The sequence below is a fragment of the Scylla paramamosain genome, chromosome 20 (assembly GCF_035594125.1).
Source record: "Scylla paramamosain isolate STU-SP2022 chromosome 20, ASM3559412v1, whole genome shotgun sequence".
NCBI classification, from domain to species: Eukaryota; Metazoa; Arthropoda; class Malacostraca; order Decapoda; family Portunidae; genus Scylla; species Scylla paramamosain.
This window is the reverse complement of record NC_087170.1, coordinates 16,193,995-16,211,494: the sequence shown is the minus strand read 5'-3', so window position 1 is coordinate 16,211,494 and position 17,500 is coordinate 16,193,995. Positions and strand designations below refer to the sequence as shown.

The following is a 17,500-nucleotide window of genomic DNA, read 5'->3' as shown; positions in this document are numbered from 1 at the left end:
TACGCAACGATTATGGACTGGAATTACGGTAAATATGAAAATGACTAGTTGAAAAACACATGATAGTTTCTAAATATACCTCTCTTCCAGGCTTTGGTATCACAACACACTTGTATTTGTTTTTACATGTATTTTCTTCACAAACTATGGACTGAATGGGGGATAATTACAAAATTAGATAAATAGACAAAACAAGGGCGGAGTGGATGACTCAAATGGCGCATGTGACTTGTTTGCTGGTTTCCGTGCGGTGTGTTCAGTGATCGATTTTCGCAGTTTTTCCGCTTAATTACTTCATCGCGAGTGCTGCAAACTTACTCACATGTTCTAGAATGCTCTTGGAACCTTCAGAAGCCTCCGTGAAGACCGTAGTGCCGTGTAAGTGTTGGTAAATTAGTAAAACTGTCGTGTGAGGCGATACATACTGGCTGAGAAATAGCTGTTTTCTCCTTCCTCGTCTTGTAATCTCCTGCTGTCCTGCCGTTCCCCTGCCGCTGTCCTGCTGTTCTCCTGCTGTGTTCCATTGAGGTGGTGAGTGTTCCTGTTTGTTAGTAATAAGGAAATCTGCGTAGTGATTGTATTTTTGTGTATATTAAGGAAGTTTATGATTTTTTCGGTCCCTGAATTTTCAAGATTTTTTTTTTTTTTTTCTTCTTTTTTAAGTATAGTATTCGCTAGTTCGTTCCAGGGGTCGGTTAGGTTTGAGGTAATTCAGTTTTAATAATTTCACAGCGTGTATATGAGGTAGTCTATTTATTTCTCGCTCCTTTTCTCTCTTTTAGTGTGTTTATTTATGCGTGATTGAGTACTGTTGGGGTTTCTACGTGACTGGATGTTATTGTTGTTCTTCAAAGGGAAAAGGGTATTTTGCTCTGCCTTGTGTTCATTTTTAAAGTGGATCTCTGACTCGTGATCTATCTATGCGGAAAAAAAAAAAAAGGAAAAGGAAATAAAAAAAAACTCCATTCTTTTTTAACCATTTTTCTTCACGATAAACAACCATATGTTTTTTTTCCTTCTTTCCTTTCCTTTCCTTCCCTTCTTCTGTCTTTCTTTCTCTCTATTTATTCATCCATTCATGTTTACAATAGTCCGTGTGGAAAGTATTTATGATTATTCAGTGAAGAAAACGAATATCCAGTAGTTTAAGGCAGTTTACCGTGTTCCACATCACGTTTTCTATCGCACTTAGATCTGGTTTGAGAGAGAGAGAGAGAGAGAGAGAGAGAGAGAGAGAGAGAGAGAGAGAGAGAGAGAGAGAGAGAGTGTGACCTTTTCTTCATAAATTCCCTCAGACTTTTCCCTGTATCTAAATTTTCAGTCACGCTTTTTTTTTTCTTCGTAGTATTTTTTGTGACATAATCACTGATTTATCTCTCAGGTTTCCCGTGAGCTGGAATGTTGGTGACCTGGTGTGTGTGTGTGTGTGTGTGTGTGTGTCTGTGTAGATTTTGTTAGACTTGTTGAGTGTTTCTTATTTATTACATGCTTATTGATCTTATTCTCATCATGAACTCTTATCTTTTCCATAATAAAAGAAAAAATGCAAAAAATAATGATAAAAAAAATAGTAAGTAAAGAAAGAAAGAAAAAAACTTGCATCTTTGACAGGATTGAGAAAAAATACTAGGGCAACACACTCGTGCACACACACTATGTGTGTGTGGGGGGGGGGAAGGCGGGATGATTTCGTCACTGTTAGAAATGCAAAGAAGTCACGATATAGGTAAGGAAATAATAATAATAATAATAATAATAATAATAAAAATAACAATAACAATAACAATAAAAACAAAAGCACTTTAACTTTACTGTACATTTCGTATAACATACAACATATTTTCTTTTCTTTTGCTTTTATATGCGAGCAATAACATCTTCCCTTATGTACTTCCTTCGCCCTCGCACAAACATAACCTAAAAAAATAAATAAATAAAAAAACGAAATTTTTATTGGTATACTCACCCTGACATTTGCAATTGAGCCAAAAATGTCACAAGATTCATAGCGTGAGCCCTTAGGTAAGAATATGTCATCACCAGAGGCGCCTGTGCAGTCACTCCCAGGTCGAGCACGTAACTGAAGCACCAGAAGCCCTTCCATTGTATTTTGAAGTGTTTCCTTCGTCTTAATCCTGCTGCTGCGACACGAGAGAATTAACAGCTCCAGAAATCATGCTTGAAATATTTCATTTATATATATATATATATATATATATATATATATATATATATATATATATATATATATATATATATATATATATATATATATATATATATATATATATATATATATATATATATATATATATATATATATATATATATATATTTATTTATAAGCATCTGCAAGGAAGGAGGAGATGAAAAGAATAGATTTTGCAATTTCTACCCAGTTTAAAGGTTGGAGGTCGCGGTGTCTTAGTGATTAGTAATGAAGGAATGATATGACAAATAGCAGTCAGTGTCCTACGTGACCTAATTAATCAAATTTACGTATTAAATTGCCTAGACCATTTTCCTAGTAATAACCTAACCAAACTTAACTGCGAGTATCTGACACGCCACACGCCCTTCCTGTGTGTTTTAGAGTGCCCCCTTAGTGGTAAGACTAAAGAATTTTGAGTCATGAAAAGTAGAAGAAAAGTATTAATATAGAAAGTATATATCAGTTAATATAGTGTTCATTTTTACTTTCTAAACTTTTCTTAAAGGGTAAATGCGGTTATAGTTAAATATTATTATCGATGTTCAGATAGACGCAAAAACATACTTAATATTTGTCAGATCAGAATTTTAGACTACGTTGGGAAGTGAGGAAGGAGGGGAGGGGGGAGAGGGGTGAGGAGTGATGGGGCTATAGATGAGAGGTGAGGGGTGAGGGGGTGATGGGGCAGGAATGGTGATCAGGAGACCACAAACACCCAAAAGCGAGGTTAGAGAGAGAGAGAGAGAGAGAGAGAGAGAGAGAGAGAGAGAGAGAGAGAGAGGAAATCCCAGTTTTTGGAAGTCATGAAATTGTGTGTGTGTGTGTGTGTGTGTGTGTGTGTGTGTGTGTGTGCGAGTAAAAAGTAAGGCCTTCATGCCTGTCATGTTTCCTCTTTATTATTTTCCCCTCCTTTTCTCTCACTTTTTTCCTCATTTTCATCTCTCTTTCTCCTCTGTTCTTTATCATCCTTTTTTGTGAACCTGGTTTTCTCTTTGGGTCTTTTCCCAATCTATTATTTTTTCATCATTTCCTTCCTTTCTCTTCATTTCTCTTTCATTTTGCGTTTTTTTTTTTGTTTAGTCTTCCTTCCTTTCTCTTTGTCTTATCTTTCCCTTCTCTTTTCTCTTTTTTTTTTCTGTGTGTCATATTTCTTCCCTTTCTTTGCCTTCTTTTATCTTATCTGCATCTTCCCCTTTGTTCTTCTTATAGGTACTTCATAATTCCCTTTTTCTTTCCTCTCACTTTTCTTCTCCCTTTTCCTTTCCTCTCCTCTCCCCTCTTCTCGCTCATTTCCTTTTGTCTCATTTGCTTTTCCCCTCATTCATCATCAGCTCTCTCTTCTGTCCTCGCCCTTTACACTTTTTCATTCCTCACCTCTCCCTCCCCCTGCCCCTACCTCTTCATCCCTCCTCTCCACTCTCTCCCTCCCTTTCTCCCCCCTCCCAACTCTCCCCTCCCTCCCAGTCATCATCACCGTCGTGGGAAGCAAAAAGAGTGACTGGAAAGAATTGTAGAATGTAGAGAATCGAGTGAAGAACAAAAAATAACTGAAAATAAGAAGGATTTGTTGGAGAAATTATGGTATGTTTATATTTTTGGATCGTTTATTTTATTTGTTTGTTTTTTTGTGATGTTTAGATGTGGTATTCTTAGTTGTGTGTTTGTGTGTGTGTTTGTTTTATGGTGGAGTGTCCTTGTTTGCTTTTGTGTCCTCGTACTTTTGTTTTATTTTTATTTACTTATTTATTTCTTATTTCATTTTGGTTTATCATCCATTGGCTTCTCTTCCTCGTGATTTTGTCATCTGTTCCACTTGCGTGTGTGTGTGTGTGTGTGTGTGTGTGTGTCTGTGTATTCGTCTCTCCTTTGATGTACTTTTCTTAACACGTGACATCTTTACAATTCTTCTACTACTACTATACTACTACTACTACTACTACTACTACTACTACTACTACTACCACCACTACTACTATCACGACCACCACAACCACCACCTGTTCGTTCCCCCCAATGTAAGTCTTTGGGGGGCAATGTGTTAGCAAGCATAGCCACAAGAGGACGGAAGGCGGCGGTAACTAGGAGATATAAATAAAATTCCTTCCGTGTTTTACAAATAAGCACAAGGCCTGAGGGGGAGGGTGATGAATTACTTGGTGAATACTTGGTGCTGTGTGGTGTGCTTATATCACGACCTTGTAGCGTTGAGGGGGAGGAGGAGGAGGAGGAGGAGGAGGAGGAGGAGGAGCGGAAGGAAGGAAGGAGAAATGAGTAAAAATATAACCTCATCGAAATTAATCATACATTCATCTAATTTTCCTTTCGGCTTTCTGTTTTTTTTTTCTTCTCTATCTGTATTTTTTTCTGTCATAACCTTGAGGGCAAAGAAAAAGTGAAATTTGAAATAGCTACGTGTTTCTTTTTAATGGAGCGAGTGGGCGAGCGAGCGGTGGTTCTTGTGTGTGTGTGTGTGTGTGTGTGTGTGTGTGTGTGATGGCCCTGGGAAAGACGAGTGTGAGTGTAAGTGTGAGAGTGAGAGAGAGAGTGAGTGAATGCAGTGAAGAGTATAATCAACAATGGATATGATTGGCCAGAATTGAGGGCACTGATTTCATTAACTTTCATTCACCGGGCACTGTAATTGGTCTTCTTTTTTTTTTTTTTGTCTCCCTTTTCCTTTTTTTTCTTATTTTCATTTATCATCGGAATAATTATCTCGAAATCCGTGGCGTCACTTCTGGTCGTAACTTTACATTGATTCTGCACTGAAGTCACCGATATTTTCCTCATCAAGCTCTGTCGATTGAGGGGTTCTCTTTTTCTTTTCTGTTAGAGGCATTGTTTTAGTCGAGGTGTAACATAAGTGTGTTTTAAATGAAAGTATATATATTTTTTTTTCTCTCATCTTAAGTGGAGTTAAGGTATATTATTTTCATCAAGTTTTTTTTTATTTATTTATTTTTTTTAATGAAGGTGTTCTCGTTTTCCTTTTTTTTTTTAAGTGGAGATAAATGCATTTTGTTCATAAAAGTTCTGTAGAATGAGGTGTTTTCAATATAAATAAACATCCATCTTAGTTGTTTTAAGTAGGTTAGGATGGATTGTATTAGATGAAGTTGCTAGTGTCTGTTGTGATCAAATTTATCCTAGTTTCATCTAACATACTCCGACCTACCCTCGCTCCTGACAAAAGTGGGCAGGGTGGGTAGTCTTCACGTGATCTGAGGAAAACTGTACTCTGTTTATTAGCTGCGTTGATTCAGCTCAGGTTTCTGCAGCATATTGTCAGGATTTAGTCATATAACATTTAAAAACAAAAACAAAAATAAAAAAAATAAATAAATAAATAAAAATGAAAATAAATAAAGGGAAATTACGGATAGAGTTTTATGCATTGAAGTTTATGTATTTGTTTATTTATTTATTTTTTGTTTATTTATTTATTATTACTATTATTATTTTTTTATTTAAATGCCTTCGAATATTTATGTTGGTAGGCAATTTTTCCTGCTGTAACTTTTTGGCACTTATTTTTGCAGAAGTCTCTTAAATAATTATGTAACGGGAAAAAAAAAACAGTAAATTAACTTCATATTCTCTCTCTCGTTTTTCTTCTTTTTTTCTTCTGCGTCCGAGGAAACGAATATTTACGGTGCTCTGAATGTTAAGAAAGGCCGAAAAGAAAAGACTGAATTTTAAGGAAGGTTTGAAATATCACAAGGAAGTAGTAGTAGTAGTAGTAGTAGTAGTAGTAGTAGTAGTAGTAGTAGTAGTAGTAGTACGAAATTAATGATCAGATAAGGATAAAGATAAATGAAGGATAAGTAAATACATAAAAGAAGAAAAAAACGAAAGAAAACTAGCACTTGTCAAGTCACGTAATAATGTATATATAAAAAAAAGGAAAGAAAAAAAAATAGCTACATATTGAATGGTTCTCGTGTTGAAATTTTTTGGAATGTGTTTGGATGAATTGCGCCGTTCACTTGAAACACCGCGTAAGTTGACAAAATTATCGGTTAGTTTTTTTTTTTTTTCTTCTTCCTCTTTCTCTACGTCTGAAAAATGTTGCACTGAATCAAAGAGGCTGAATTTTAGGTAGCATCTGTGAGTCAAATAAGGAAGGATGACAAAATTATCGCTATTGTTTTTTTCTTTCTTTCCATCTTTCCTTCCTTCCCTTTTTTTCTTTTTTTTTCTGCACGTCTGAAAGAAATGTTGCACTCACTCAGAGGTAGAATTTTAGGTAGGATTTGTTGACCATTGACCAATAAGGAAGGACGCAAGAAGCCAGTAGGCCTACATGTGGCACTCCCTGTAGGTACATAACACACCTACTTGTATTCACCCGTCATCCCTGTCCAGATCCTTGTCTTACTAACCTTTTAAAAACCAGGTTACCGAGTCTGCTCTTGTCATCTACCACTGTGACAATGAATTTTATTTTATATATTTTTTTTTAAGTTAACGCTACAATGCTTATTACTGAATATTACATAGTCTTGTAATTTAAAAATGGCAGCATATTATAATTCATGTGACGTAAACAATGAAAAATAACACGAACGACTTTCAAATGTCACATAAATGATAAATTACGTTCTCATGGGTTTGTTTCCTCATTGACGATAAAGGCTCCTTCGTAAACCACCACAAGATTCACGAAAATGCTCTTGAAAACTCCAGTCCTTTCACCTAGTCTGTTAACCCATGATAATTTCATCTGGAGCCTGTTGAGAGGAAAGATAAGACGCTGGAGGGTTTGAGAACACGATTAGATCTCAGGAGAGGCCAAACTGTTTCAAAATGTGGGCTATAACGCAGCTTTGAAGTTGTAGAGATAAATGGTTCATGATAATAAGTAATAACTACATGGGGAGATTTGCATTGAAATTACCGAGAGAGAGAGAGAGAGAGAGAGAGAGAGAGAGAGAGAGAGAGAGAGAGAGAGAGAGAGAGAGAGGCTCTGTGTAGTGACAGTAGACAAGATGAGAGGGAAAACACACACACACACACACACACAAGTAAATGGTACACTTGATAACATGAATTGCTGTTGTTTGCAAGGTGACGGTAAACATCAAACCACCTCCTCCTCCTCCTCCTCCATCCCCGCCCCTTGCCCTTCCCCGCCCCCTCTCTCCCCCCATCCCTGCAGCATTTTGGAGTGAGGTCGTTGCGTGAAGTGGGACGCTGAGTGTAGTATATAAAGGCAGCTAGGCGGGGAGGGCAGCACAAGTTCCTCTACAGCGCTTCAATGGTGAGCAGAGAGAGAGAGAGAGAGAGAGAGAGAGAGAGAGAGAGAGAGAGAGAGAGTAAACTAACATTTTTTTTTTATGCTTATTCCTGAACCACTTTGCTCTTGATAAGATTTTTTTTTATCAGCTGAATAAGTGTGGTTGAAACAAAAGCATGTCAGTCAGTCAGTTGGTCAGTCATTCAGTCAGTCAGTCAATCAGTCTGTCAGCCAGTCAGTTACTCAGTCAATCAGCTACTGTGTTAGTCAGTCAGTCAGTCAATTAGTAAGTTAGTCAGTCAGTCAGTTAATCAATTAGTCAGTCAGTTAGTCAGTCAGTCAGTAAGTCAGTCAGTCAGTCAGTCAGTCAGTCAGTCAGTCAGTTAACCAATTAGTCAGTCAGTTAGTCAGTCAGTCAGTTAGTCAGTCAGTTAACCAATTAGTCAGTCAGTCAGTCACTCAGTCAGTCAGTCAGTTAGTCAATCAGTTAGTCAGATAGTTATCCACTTTGTTCGTCAGTCAGTTAGCCAGACAATTAGCCCGTCGGCCAGTCAGTCAGGCATTTAGTCAGTCAGTCAGTCAGTCAGTTAGTTGGTCAGTCAGTCAATTAGTGAGTTAGTTATTCAGTTAATTAGTCAATCATCCAGTCAGTCTCAGTTAGTCAGTCAGTCAGTTATTCACTCAGTTATTCAGTCAGTCATTCAGACAACCAGTGTATTAAAAAATAGTAATAAAAAATAAAGACTGCCAATATAGTTTGTGGTTAGTGTATCACTGCTGCCAGACACTTGGGATAGAAGCCTTGATGAGATAGTGTTGCTTATAGACAGCCGTGTAATAGCCAACAGTGGAGTTAGTGTTTGTCCCTCTTTTGTGTTCCCATGTCCTCGCCTGTCGCTTGGCCAGCCTGGAAAAGTTCACGCCGCGCTCAGGTTGTGAAGGTTTACTGTTCAAGTGAATGACTTGCTGCTGTTCTTTTCGAGTTGCAGTGTGTGTGTGTGTGTGTGTGTGTGTGTGTGTGTGTGTGTGTGTGTGTTGGTGTATGTGTGTGATACTAAGTGTGCTCCTCCTCCCCAGACGTCCCTCCTCCCCTTCGCGTGTCTCCTCCTCGTCCCCCTGGCCTCCGGGGAAAAGGCCGTCTCCTACTCTGCCCCAACTGTCTCCTTTGGTGGCGGCGGCGGCGGCGGCGGCGGCGGCGGCGGGTTTGGGGGTAGCATTGGCACCACCTACTCCGCTCCCAGCGTTGGCTTCAGCAGCGGCGGCGGCGGCGGCGGCGGCGGGTTTGGGGGCAGCATTGGCACCACCTACTCCGCTCCCAGCGTTGGCTTCAGCAGCGGCGGCGGCGGCGGCGGCGGCTTCGGAGGTTTTGGTGGCTCCGGCGGCGGCTATGACGGCTCCAGCGGTGGTGGTTTTGGCGGTTTAGGCGGAAGTTTTGGTGGTTCTGGAGGCGGCTACGGCGGCTCCAGCGGTGGAGGTTTTGGCGGTCGCGGTGGTGGTTTTGGCGGTCGCGGTGGCTCCAGCGGCTATGGTGGCTCCAGCGGCGGTGGCTACGGCACTGCTACTGGCTACAGTGTATTCAACCTGGGATATGGTGTGACGGGCGGTCGCGGCGGCGGCCGTGGCGGCGGCAGCGGTGGTTACGGCGGCGGTCTTGGCGGAGGTTTTGGCAGCGCTCTTAGCGGCGGTCTCGGAGGCGGCGCCGGTGGCGGATACGGCGGCAGCCACGGCAGCGGGTTCGGCGGTGGTTTCGGTGGTGGAAGCGGCAGCGGCAGCTACGGCGGTGGTCATGGCGGCGGCATCGGCGGTGGACTGGGCGGTGGTATCGGCGGAGGCACTGGTGGTGGCTACGGCGGAGTACATGGCGGTGGCATCGGCGGCGGCATCGGCGGTGGACTGGGCGGCGGCATCGGTGGAGGCAGTGGTGGTGCCTACGGCGGAGGACATGGCAGCGGCATCGTCGGCGGCATCGGCGGCGGTATCGGCGGAAGACATGGCGGCGGCATCAGCGGCAGCATCGGCGGCGGCTATGGCGGTGGAGTCAGCGGTGGACTCAGCGGTGGACTCGGCGGCGGCAGTGGTGGCTTCGGTGGCATTGTTCACGGCGGCGGCTCAGGCGGCGGCTACGGACACTGAGAAACACGCCACATGAGCCTGTGCAGCCCACCGACCCACAGCTGACCCACACCGAGGCCTCGCCCAATGCTACACCTTCACTTGTTTTATATTTATTACCCCACGAAGTGCATCACGTGACTATCTGTCTGTCTGTCTGTCTGTCTGTCTGTCTGTCTGTCTCTGTCCAAGCATCTACTACACTTGTTTTATGTCTATCCGCGAAACTCGAAATAAATAAGTATTACCTCGTAACTCGTCACTTTCTCTTCCTGCAAAACCTGACCCCATCCCTCATCACCGCCACCCCCGCCCCTCCCTGCACCGAGCCGCACCCCTCCTCCCGCCGCGGCCCGGTAACCCGCACTCAACCTGGTCTCCGGTTCGGTTCCCGCGTGTTTCCGTTCCCTCGAGGTACAATTAGTGAAAGTGCAAGTCAGTCCCGTTGTGGTGCGTCTTTACTTTCCCCCCCTTTCCCCCCCTCCCTTCCCCCAGCCACCGCCCTGTCACCACTGCACCCCTCCCTACCTCTTCCATCCCTCCATCACCCCTCCACCCGGCAAAAAACGCCACTCACCCTCCTCCACCACACCACCGCAGCACCCAAGGAGGGAATGTAGAATGACCGCCCAGGGAGAGAGAGTGAGAGTGTAGTAAGTGAGATGACTGGTTGAATGTGTGTGTGTGTGTGTGTGTGTGTGTGTGTGTGCTTATTTACTCATGTATACTCACCTTCTGCGTAACAAATATACATATAAGCCACAAAGAGAGAGAGAGAGAGAGAGAGAGAGAGAGAGAGAGAGAGAGAGAGAGAGATTCTCATATAATCCTAATACAATTTCATCATTTGACATAGAAGAAAGACAGAACCACCCCTTCCTTCACAAACATCCTCGTAAGGACTTTTTGTTCTTCATTTGTGTTCCTTTGCGCTCCTTCCCTCTTGATACACCTTAAAGAAAATCCCTTTTCGATGCACTTACTCTCTTGAATTCACTCATACTTGAAATTAAAAGATTGATAAAAAAAGGAAAGGAGGAAAAATAAACAAGAATATAGTTTTGTTGTAAAGTTCAAGTAATGATGATGATGATGATAATGATGCCTCGCTCAGCTAAACTTGATGGCGTGTTTATAAGGTTAATGGTGGTTCTAGGGCAGTAATTGGGTTATGTTTATAGAAAGTGGCGGAAAGTGGAGTGAGGGGGTACTGTGCAAGACTGCCTCGTGGTGATTGGTCTGCTGGGTGACGAGGAAAAGAAGTAGACTGAACGAGTTAACAGAAAATGGAAAATGAAAAACGTGGATTAGGTGAAAGGCTTGAACACAGTATACTAGATATGTATAAGAAATGAAAACACACACACACACACACACACACACACACACACACACACACACACACACACACACACACACACACACACACACACACAAAAAAAAAAAAAAAAAAAAAAAATCGTTACACTTTTTTTTATTGAATTACAAGAGATGCGGTTGTCACTGTGCAGTCGCTCTATCTCTGTCGCTCCTCGCCCATCAAGTGCAGGTTCTCACGTTCATTGAATGTATACCTTTTTATTTTCACTTCACATTTCTTCTCTCATTCTGATTATCATTCTCTTTACTTCCTCCTTTATGCCGATCTCTTTGATTAGGGATAAGAGAGGGAACGCGTGTATGTGTGTGTGTGTGTGTGTGTGTGTGTGTGTGTGTGTGTGTGTGTGTTCAGCGGTGAAGAAGGAAAACATCTATATAGTTTTATGTAGAGACAAAACCTTTATCGTTAAATTATTTATTTCCAGTTTATATCCAAATGTATATATTAATAATTCGTGTTTTGTACGTACACATAAATACAAAAACCTTCAACATCTGATGACTTCAAGTTGTGAGTCTTCGTGGACTGGACGTGAATGAGCAACTTTTCCTACACAGTGTCCGCGCCTTGCCCTCGGCCCTGCCCCTCGGGGAGGACGTCATGCTTCAGGAGTGTGCTTGGGTGCGGTGTGGGCGTGTGTGAGGTAGAGGGTCCCGTGGGCATGGCGCGGCGGGCGGGCAGAGCGGGTGCTGTGAATACTCAGTTAAGAATGATGGCGCTCTTCCCAAGTTTGGGGCTCCGGTGACCCCCGTGACCCAGGCTAAAGCTGATCCGCGATCTGCCGCTGCTGGGGTGGATCTGGGTTAGGCCGTGGCGGCTCCTCAGGTTGGATGTCACGCGAACACCTTTGGCGGGCACCACTCGGCTGCGCAGGCCTGTCCCGAAGCCTCCCCTCACCACATCCAGGCTGCCGTGGTGCCGCCCCTTGCCCCGCACGATGGTCACGTCGCGGCTGCCCACATCCAGGCCGTGCAGGTCATCAAAGGCGCCCAGGCCGTCCTTGCTCCTGATGACGGTCACGCCGCCCCGGCCACCGTGGAGGACGTGGCCGTGATGGTTCAGGTTGTCGTCGTGGATGAAGTGTTTCTTGCCGGACGGGAGGGACACGCCTCGCCCGCCTGCAAGGCCTCCCTTGGACACCGTGATGTCGATGTTTTTCCTCCCGTCGAGGACGTCGTCCACAACATGGCCGCCGTTCAGGCCGTCCTTCACCACGGTGATGGCTCCCTTCCCATGGCGGCCGCCGTCCACAATATGGCCGCCATCGAAGTCAATCTTCTTCCTGCCGAGACCAACATTGTGGACGCCAATGACGTCATTATGGATATTCTTGTGGCTGACCAGAGCGGGGCCCTGGTTAGTGGAGAACCTGATGTCCTGACCACTGATCAGGCCGATGTTTTGTCCTCCAACGATGCTAGCCTGGCCCCCGGTCACAGCCACGGCGCCGTTCCCCACGCCCTGAGCGCCAGTAAAGCCGGAATGGCCTGTAACGAAGCCGTGAGTTGCACCAAGTGACTGCGCCTGACTCACGTCAACATTTCCTTGCTTCAGCAAGCCACCAGTGCTTCCAGCGATGCCAGTGCCGAATCCTGCGACAGACACATCATGACCGCCCCCCAGAAAGCCTGCATTTCCTACAGCCAGGCCACCTCCCACCTGCACAGGCCCTTGTACTCCGACAAAACCATTGGCTGGTGCCACTACAGAGCCTGTGCCAAGAGTACCCTTTCCTCCAACAAGACCAACTCCCTGTTGTCCTATGAAGCCATGTCCGAGTCCTCCAGCAAGGCTAGTACCCTGCCCTGCAATGACAGACACGCCCTGTCCTACACCGAGGCCTGCATTTAGTCCAGTGAAGCCACCCCCGCCGAGAATGGTGTCCTGGCCTGCAGCGAAACCACTCAACCCCTTCTGTCCTCCAAGAGCAACACCATGCCCGCCAGCTAGACCGCCAAGCCCTGTATGTCCTCCAGCTAGACCACCAAGACCTGTATGCCCTCCAGCTAGACCGCCAAGGCCTGTATGTCCTCCAGCTAGACCACCAAGGCCTGTATGTCCTCCAACGAAACCGCTAAGACCTGTCTGTCCTCCAACAAGACTACCGAGCCCCTTCTGTCCTCCAGCTAGACCACCAAGTCCTGTCTGTCCAATAAGGCCTGTCTGTCCTCCAGTGAGACCAGCTAGCCCCGTCTGTGCTCCAACAGCCACACCTTGTCCTGTGAGGAGGCCTGTGCCTTGCAGCCCAGCGAGGTTTCCACCAAGACCTTTCGTTCCTGTATTAATGCCGCTTGTCTGTCCCCCGAAGCCAGTCGTCAATCCTCCAAGGTTTGCTCCAGTCCCGTGGGTCTGGAATCCTCCCAGGCCAGCAGTAGTGGCCCCGCCCAGGTTTCGACCTCCGGGCCCAAGTGCCAATACCGGAGCGGCCAACACGCACAGCCACAGCAACTTCTGGGGGTAGAACCAGGTGGGCTTAGGACGGGAGAGAAAAAAACTCAGACAGAAATCGATAACTGGAAAGGAAGGTATCAGAATTTTTTTAAAGAAAGAAAGAAAAAAAATGTAAAAATAATAAAACAGAAAAAAAGAATAATAATAAAAAGACAAGCAACAAAGGAAAAAGTGAAGGGGTACGAGGGAAAAAAAAAACAAAATCAAGGGATGAAAGATGAGACAGTGGCGGAATGCTGAACAGTGTCACACGCTCCACAAACCAACACAAAGAGACAGGACCGGAGTGGACCCTCTGACCGACATCCAGATTGCGACACACGTGAACACCCACACCACGAGTCTGCTGCACTGACCTGGACCGCGAAATAAGACGAGGGGGACTCACATCCTTACAGGTCAAAGCCGGAACACTTACGTAACATCGCTTTAAGTAATTGGACTGGGTAGCCACACCCAGCAGAGTAAAAGCAACCTGCAGCACTCAAACCTTTCTCCCTCCAAAACTGGAATTCCTGACTTGGAAGGGACGCTGCAGAAGGAACCCGGCCTTTTACTTAACACTAATGGCGCCACGCCCGCCTTTTGGAGCATTACGGAATTGATCTGGAGGCAGGATAAATTGCCCATGAGGAGTCATCGCCTGGAATGAAACCCTGGAAGGACACATGCAGTACCAGGGAGACCACAAGGGATAAGAGTCGTGATTCCAGCGTGGCATCACCTGAGGATCTTTCATACTCTAATCTCACTTCCTGTCTTAGCAACCCTGAACAAATCTCTTGATCAAAAACTAAACTAAAAGTACAATAATTAAATACTCAGCAATACATTTCACTGTGAGCGCCCCCGTGACGTGCAGCGTGGCATCACCTGAGAGCCTTTCAAATTGCTAATCCCACTTCCAATCCTAGTAACGCTGGACAAATTTCCCGACCAAGAACGAGACTACAAGCACTGAGAAATAACAATACTGCATATTACATTTTGCTACGTGTATTAGAATTATAGTCAAAACCAAAAGTACTACATATAATTAAACTTCCACGGGACTATTACTAAATTAAGGTGTCAAGAAGCCGATGCAGTTAAAAGGTAAAGGGAGGAAGGTGTTTGTTCTGGCATAACCGGAGAGTGAACATTAAGTAAGTGGAGGCTGGTATACAAAGCAGCAAAGATCACTGGAAGTAACGCACCACCTTTTCTTTTCTTTTCTTTTTTCCTTTTTTTTGGTATAATTCAGACCATTTTATCAGACACTTCCAGCCCTTAACCCTATCACTTTGCAACAGGCACTAATGGGTGTTATTAATGGGCGGTTTCCATGAGTACTTTCGTGATTCCAGTGATAGCTTAACAAGCCTTAACAAGCCTTAAGTGGCCTTTGAAAAATGGCCCAAAAAAACTAAAAAAAAAAATACTTGATTTGGTGTGGAATAAACAAATAGAAAAGAAAAGAACTTATATACCCAGCAAGATATTAATTAAAACCCAATTATTTCTAAGAGAGAGAGAGAGAGAGAGAGAGAGAGAGAGAGAGAGAGAGAGAGAGAGAGAGAGAGAGACGGGAGTTCTTACCATGACTGCTCAGTATTAGTGTCTGATGCCCCACCAGCTCCTGCCTTCACCTATATATGCCCTGATGCTTCCTGCCGTGCCCTTCCCCTGGCCCGCTGCACCAGGGGAAAGGTGCTAGAGAGAGAGAGAGAGAGAGAGAGAGAGAGAGAGAGAGAGAGAGAGAGAGAGAGGAGAGAGAGAGAGAGAGAGAGAGAGAGAGAGAGAGACAAGTTGGGTGGGTTTATGAAGATTTGGGTTTTTATCAGAAAAATGCTCCACCTTGACCCATTGTTTTCCATTCTTCTCTCTCTCTGTCTCTCTCTCTCTCTCTCTCTCTCTCTCTCTCTCTCTCTCTCTCTCTCTCTCTCTCTCTCTCTCTCTCTCTCTCTCTCTTTTTGTATTCGTCGACGTAAAATTGCCCTTTATTTTTGTAAAGATGTATGATGTTTACGTGTACAGAGAGAGAGAGAGAGAGAGAGAGAGAGAGAGAGAGAGAGAGAGAGAGAGAGAGAGAGAGAGAGAGAGAGAGAGAGAGAGAGAGAGAGAGAGAGAGAGAGAGAGAGAGAGAGAGAGAGAGAGAGAGAGAGAGAGAGAGAGAGAGAGAGAGAGATTATTCCACCTCCTCCACCTCATCATCACCACCACCCAAAATTGGTTAATCCAGGTGCAAAAAGGAGACGTAGCAATTAACCTGACTTTTACATTTTCCATTCACGTGTGTGTGTGTGTGTGTGTGTGTGTGTGTGTGTGTGTGTGTGTGTGTGTGTGTGTGTGTGTGTGTGTGTGTGCAAGGTTGCCGTCACGTGCATTTACCTGCGTCTTTGTAACTAATGCAAGACAGGTAACTTGTCTTGACGTGTTTGCTCTCGTTGTAAAAGGAACACAAAGGCAGAACAAGCACCAGCAGACGTGTTGTTAACCCTGAAGAGACTGGCTGCTTGTGAGATGTGGGACAGTAAGTTACGCTGTGTTATGTAGGAGATTTAGGATAGTACAGGCGAAGGATCGTCTCCACCTACCAGACATATATATTCAGTTCGAGTAATAATTCTGCAAGGCTGTTTTTGTGGTCAGTTATTCTATCTAATCTGAAAAAAGACATTAAGTAACACTGTATTGGCCATTTATGGAGTACTGTAGGGAATTAATGCCCCGTTGATGTTTAATTTTTTTTTTTATTTGATTTTCATATTCTCTATTTTGTTTTAGTTTTATAATATTGTTTTCTTGGGTGATTTGTACTCTCTCTCTCTCTCTCTCTCTCTCTCTCTCTCTCTCTCTCTCTCTCTCTCTCTCTCTCTCTCTCTCTCTCTCTCTCTCTCTCTCTCTCGGGATCACATTCTATTTTAACTGTAAGCACAAATATTAGATTATTTGTTAAAACTGCTATGTGAAATGTGTGATACTTGAAAATTGTGCCTCGTCATTGTGTGTGTGTGTGTGTGTGTGTGTGTGTGTGTGTGTGTGTGTGTGTGTGTGTGTGTGTGTGTGTTTGTGTTTGTGTTTGTATTTTTTATGTGATTACATTTACATTTATCGCATTATTATCTACCACACTTAAATTTGCACATTTTCTTTTCTTTTTCCTTTCTTTTAAATTATATTTTGTTCAATCCCTGCACATTGCCAGAGAGAGAGAGAGAGAGAGAGAGAGAGAGAGAGAGAGAGAGAGAGAGAGAGAGAGAGTAGACTGACAGACACAGACACACAAATATACACAGAAAACAAAAAAGTTACGTCTAATTAAGCCCAGGTACCGCTGTATAGGTAATCTCACAGGTAACAGGTGATAGTACCGCGGGAGGTGAGCCAGGTATATACAAGTACAAATACACAGGTATATCCACTGTTTTTGCCTTTAAGAGCGCTATCGTATCGTCCCAGTAACCTCACTAAACCTCGCTAAAGTTAACCTAACCTCCGGCTATACTTAGTACCAAATATGTGTGTCTCACTATGGTTTGGTTGTATAGAGTGTTGTATTCTTCTCTAATCATACAACTGAACTTCGCATAGCACGCATAGCATTTTACAGACATGTGTTGTATTTAATTGCATTCATTTTGCCTTCTATTCCCAAAACGCTTTGCTCTCTCATAAGGATCATTTTCAGACACCACGAAAAATGAGCACCTTTCTTATTGACTGTTTTTCCTCGTGATGATACAGAATGCTGATTAAACTATCACTAAAATAAAAAAAATTAAAAAATCCCTGAAAACCCCGGTAACTTCCTCTAACTGGGTAATATAAGAGACCACGATGTTAATAATTCTTCTTCTCACTCATATTCTTGTTCTATTAATTTTACAGAACACCAGTTAAATTATCACCAAAATCAAGAAAACACCCTTGAAAACCCCAGTAACTTCCACCGTGCACTAAGTAACGTGAGACAGTGAAGCATTAAAGAATACATGATTACAGTTCTTATTGATTATTTTTCCTATTGACGATGCAGAGTACTCATTAAACTATCACTAGAATCAAGAAAATCACTCTCGAAAACCACTCACTTCCACCAGACACTGACTAACATAACAACACGATG

At 43.6% G+C, this 17,500-nt stretch overlaps 2 protein-coding genes across 2 annotated transcripts; one reads left to right on the top strand and one right to left on the bottom strand.

Moving 5' to 3' along the window:
* The first annotated feature begins 7,444 nt into the window (after nt 1–7,444).
* On the top strand, nt 7,445–9,815 carry LOC135110701 (uncharacterized). The gene is made up of 2 exons (XM_064023331.1): nt 7,445–7,472; nt 8,526–9,815. The coding sequence occupies exons 1-2, from the start codon at nt 7,470–7,472 to the stop codon at nt 9,579–9,581; spliced, it is 1,059 nt and encodes a 352-aa protein (XP_063879401.1). The 5' UTR covers nt 7,445–7,469; the 3' UTR covers nt 9,582–9,815.
* A 1,524-nt stretch (nt 9,816–11,339) lies between these two features.
* On the bottom strand, nt 11,340–15,049 carry LOC135110473 (uncharacterized). Its single transcript, XM_064022831.1, has 2 exons — nt 14,971–15,049; nt 11,340–13,392 (listed from the first exon to the last, which is right to left on the bottom strand). Exons 1-2 carry the CDS (start codon nt 14,971–14,973, stop codon nt 11,641–11,643), a joined length of 1,755 nt encoding a protein of 584 aa, XP_063878901.1. The 5' UTR covers nt 14,974–15,049; the 3' UTR covers nt 11,340–11,640.
* Between the last annotated feature and the right edge of the window lie 2,451 nt (nt 15,050–17,500).